The sequence below is a fragment of the Amblyomma maculatum genome, unplaced genomic scaffold (genome assembly GCF_055883805.1).
Source record: "Amblyomma maculatum isolate TAMU_Amacu unplaced genomic scaffold, ASM5588380v1 scaffold_87, whole genome shotgun sequence".
In the NCBI taxonomy this organism is placed as follows: Eukaryota; Metazoa; Arthropoda; class Arachnida; order Ixodida; family Ixodidae; genus Amblyomma; species Amblyomma maculatum.
The window spans coordinates 57,220-62,433 of NW_028146812.1; the positions used below are offsets into that span (position 1 = coordinate 57,220).

At 44.0% G+C, this 5,214-nt stretch overlaps 1 protein-coding gene across 1 annotated transcript; it reads left to right on the top strand.

Annotated features, from left to right (window-relative positions):
* Positions 1-223: 223 nt before the first annotated feature.
* Positions 224-2,041, top strand: LOC146170663 (uncharacterized). Its single transcript, XM_084586858.1, has one exon. It carries the CDS (start codon positions 224-226, stop codon positions 2,039-2,041), a length of 1,818 nt encoding a protein of 605 aa, XP_084442984.1.
* Positions 2,042-5,214: the final 3,173 nt, after the last annotated feature.

Consider the following 5,214-nt stretch of genomic DNA (forward strand, 5'->3'; position numbering starts at 1 on the left):
AACAAGCGACCTTGAAATTGATATCGACGGTCGCAGGGTCACTGCCGTAGTAGACACCGGAGCTGACTATTCAGTCATTAGTGGACCATTAGCCTCTCAGCTCAGAAAAGTTACCACCGCTTGGGATGGCCCGCTGATTCGCACCGCAGGTGGCAACCTGATTACTCCATCGGGACGATGCACTGCAAGAATAACTGGGACTGGGCACGGTGGCACTGCTAGCATGCGGCACGCTGACAACCCGTTTGCATTGATTGTGCAGCTGTCCTTTGGCCTGCTGCTTCATACCGGCGATGGAGACACAGCGCAAGCCCGGGTGACCGGGACTGCGCAGGTATTCTACGCCAGCACAAGCCAAGTGCTGGATCTGCCACCGCTTACATCGTGGAAACCGCACCATCACCACCGGACGACAACAAGCTCGGAACTCTTGGCACGTGGTCTACCATCAACGCCACCGCTCTCCGCAGGTATATACAGCCTACCGTGGGCGTACTCGGCCACTGGGCACGGTGGCACTGCTAGCATGCGGCACGCTGACAACCCGTTTGCATTCATTGTGCAGCTGTCCTTTGGCCTGCTGCTTCATACCGGCGATGGAGACACAGCGCAAGCCCGGGTGACCGGGACTGCGCAGGTATTCTACGCCAGCACAAGCCAAGTGCTGGATCTGCCACCGCTTACATCGTGGAAACCGCACCATCACCACCGGACGACAACAAGCTCGGAACTCTTGGCACGTGGTCTACCATCAACGCCACCGCTCTCCGCAGGTATATACAGCCTACCGTGGGCGTACTCGGCCACTGGGCACGGTGGCACTGCTAGCATGCGGCACGCTGACAACCCGTTTGCATTCATTGTGCAGCTGGCCTTTGGCCTGCTGCTTCATACCGGCGATGGAGACACAGCGCAAGCCCGGGTGACCGGGACTGCGCAGGTATTCTACGCCAGCACAAGCCAAGTGCTGGATCTGCCACCGCTTACATCGTGGAAACCGCACCATCACCACCGGACGACAACAAGCTCGGAACTCTTGGCACGTGGTCTACCATCAACGCCACCGCTCTCCGCAGCTATATACAGCCTACCGAGGGCGTACTCGGCCACTGGGCACGGTGGCACTGCTAGCATGCGGCACGCTGACAACCCGTTTGCATTCATTGTGCAGGTAAGGAAAGATTTCGGATATTGCATCCGCTCAAGTGACCCTTTTCTGGTAGAGCTGCCGTGCCCATCTCTTTTGTTAGAGGTTGTTCATGTCGCCCTTGCCTTGAAAAAATTGTTGCTGCTGAGTGGAGATGTTGAAACTAACCCTGGCCCCGACCTAAACCAAATTGCTAAACAACTGAAGGACATTGCAGCTGACATAAAAGATATAAAAGAGAAACGTTTGACCGACATAGAAACCAAACTAGACAAAATTGCTGCCCTTGAAAGTAAAATTGAGGCTTGCCAGCAACAAATGACTGACATGAATCAAGTCATCGAAGCACTTGAAAAGAAAATTGACGATTTAGAAAATCGCAGTAGGCGGTCTAACCTAATCATTTATGGTCTTCCAGAAAATGACGAAGAAACAAGCGAGTCGCTCGAAGAAACTGTTAATAATGATATTATTGTTGACACATTAGACCTCGGAAAAGTGGCAATAGAAAGAATACATAGGCTAGGGAAGCCCGCGACAGGTAAAGTTAGGCCAGTAATAATGAAATTATTGGACTACAGACAAAAAGTAGCAATATTAGGAAGAGGATACAAACTTAAAGGAACCGACTACTCAGTTGGGGAAGATTTCTCCAAAAGAGTGCGAGATATACGGAAGAAACTTTGGGACAGTGCGAAACCAAACCGCGACAGAAAAGAAAAGGTATCACTTTCCTACGACAAATTATACATTAACAAACGCGCATATATTTGGGACGAAGAGAACGACAAAGTGCCGATGCAGAAAGCACAACAATCCGTCGAACAACCCGCCGAGCTGCACAATCAAAAGACTAACCTTGATGAACATAAACGCCCGCAGTTTTCTAAATAAAACCGAGGAATTGGAAAACCTACTAGTTGGCTATAACCCAGATATAGTGGCCATCACGGAAACATGGTTATCATCTGCTGTATTCGATCATGAAATTGCCCCACCAAACTACGCAATCATTCGGAAAGACCGGCCTTCACGGGGTGGCGGTGTAGCGTTACTGATAAAAAAATGCCTTCCCTTTGTCCTTCTTCCCGATGTGGCGAACGCTGAAGCCGTTTTCTGTAAAATATTATGCGACGGGATGACCATTGTTACCGGTTGCGTTTATCGCAGTCCATCTTCTGACAGCACATGCCTTTCAGCCATTCAAGAGTACATGCAGCGTCATGTCCATCAATCCAGGGTTATTCTTGCGGGCGATTTCAACCTTGCCGACATTGACTGAGACACAATGCATCACGCATCAGAAGCTTCAGATGCGCTAATAGACGTGATGCTAAATTTTAACCTACATCAAGTGGTTTCTCATCCCACTCGCACTCAAGGTACAACGAAAAACATCCTCGACCTCATACTTCTCAGCAACCATTTTCAAATCAACCAAATAGAATTGGACATTCTCGAAGGTATATCTGACTACAGTATACCTATGTGCACATTCCCACTCAGTGACTCCATTACTAGCCCTCCTACTGTTCAAAGTTTCAATAATTTTAATAAAGCAGATGACGTAAGCATACTAAACTATCTAGCTCATGAATTTCCATCCTTCCAAGAAAAAGCCACTCATGTATACAGTGATGTGAATTCATTGTGGCTTCATTTTAAGAACATTGTGCTAAACTGTGTAAATAATTATATTCCAATGAAACAGAGTAAACAACACCTGAAAAATCCCTGGATCACGCGCGAAGTTATCCATGCTAAGCGACGTGTAAAACGGCTTCGCAAGGCCAACAAAAACAATCCGACACTCTCTACGACTTCCAAGTTGAAATCTGCATTACAAGAATTCAAGGAAAAACTAAAACACTCAAAACAACAATACTACAGTGTAAAATTTCCCAACTTCCTTAAAAATAGCCCACAAAGATTCTGGAAACATCTACGCAATACCCAGCCTACAACAAACTTAACAAAAGAAGAGAGAGCTACAATGGCTAATAGATACAATACATTTTTTCAGTCAGTCTTTACGAAAGACAACGGTACACTTCCTCCTCTCCCATCACCTCATACCTCGGTACTTGATCCATTAATAATAACAGATGCCGGAATCCTCAATCTTCTTCTCAACATTAACCCCAAAAAATCCAACGGCCCGGATGAAATTTCGAACGAATTCCTTAAAAGATATGCTGAATGGTGCAGCAAATATCTGGGACAGATCTTTCGTAAGTCGCTGTCAACTGGTAACGTACCGCATGACTGGAAAATGGCTAAAATAATACCGATTCACAAGACAGGAGACAAAATGAATGTTGCTAACTTCAGACCAATATCATTCACAAGCACTTCATGTAAAATACTAGAGCATATCATTTTCAAACATATAACCACATTTCTAGAACGTGAAACCATACTATCTCCTCACCAACATGGTTTCCGGGCTGGGTTATCAACCATCACACAACTAACAGAAGTAGTTCATGACCTTACCCTTTGCATTAACAACCGTTCACAAGTTGACATGATTCTACTTGATTTATCTAAAGCTTTTGACTGCGTGAGTCATAACAAGTTAACTGCAAAATTAGAGAACATTATTGGAAAGGGAGAAGTTTCTGCTTGGATAACAAATTTCTTAACAAATCGTTCACAGTTCGTTACAGTCGATCATACGCCATCTGATACCATCTCTGTCACATCTGGGGTTCCACAAGGCTCAGTTCTCGGCCCACTTCTATTTTTGATCTATATCAATGACATAACGAATAATATAGGGTGCAAAATTAAACTCTTCGCGGATGATTGCGTTATATACAAAGAAATTAAAAGCCACAATGACCATCTCATCCTTTCCGAATCCCTCAGCAGGGTATCCGAGTGGTGCGCCCTCTGGCAAATGTCTATTAATGTTAAAAAATCAGTAGCCATGACAATTACAAGAAAAAAAGCAATCCTCCCTCTTCATCTACAGCGTTAATGGTACACCACTTTTAAAGGTTGATGAATATAAATACTTGGGAATAACACTGACATCAAATATGAATTGGGAGGCACACATAAATAATATTACTACAGCACTACAAAAATTATTTTATTTAATAAGACGCCTTAAGACCACACCAATGAATATTAAGCTTCTGGCCTATAAAACATTTGTCAGACCAATTTTAGAATACGCTAACACAATTTGGTTTCCTTATACAGCAACTAACATAGCTAAACTCAAACGCGTGCAAAGAAAAGCAGCAAGGTTTATTCACAGCAAATACAGGCGTACAGACTCACCCTCCCTTCTCTTAACTCGTTCAGATTTAAACACATTATCGACTAGAGCAAAACAAGCCCGACTAAAATTTCTTTATCAACTACTACACGGCCAGTACAAAATTGATACAACTACGTACATATCGCATTCACTGTCTAGAATAACACGACACCACCACGAGCATGCGCTAACGGAATACTCTTTTTCTAACGACGCATTCAGGTACTCTTTCTTTCCTCGCGCGATAAGAGAATGGAATCAGCTAAGCTCATCTCTAAAAAACACAAATTCATTGTCGCAGTTCGTAACCCAACTAGAGTTAATCACAAGAGACCATTAATGCTTCTTACTTTTATTCCCGGTTGCCTTTACACGTTACTAACAATTCGTAGGAATAATATGGGGTACACCGACTATTGTTATCTTTTAATTTTGTTTGTTTGTTTTTTATGAAATGCTGCCATACTGTTGCGAGTATTGTTCGGTTGTTTTTCCCAAAAATTGTATACTTTGTTGTCCGCATTTATTGGAACTGTTTAGAATTCTTTCATTTCTTTTATATTGTATGCTTGTAACATAACATGTGTTTTGCCCGTCTGCTAGGCTCTCGATTGAGAGCGGCAGTATTGTTAAATAAAATAAAACAAATAAATATATGGGCGTACTTACCCCAGCAGCTTTGTGGTCTTGCAGCAGTGCTCCCGCGACGTGATTTTAGGCATGGACTTCCTAAATGAACATAGGGCTATCATCGACCTGTGATCCAAGCTCATTAAGCTCTCTGCAGACCAAGCCA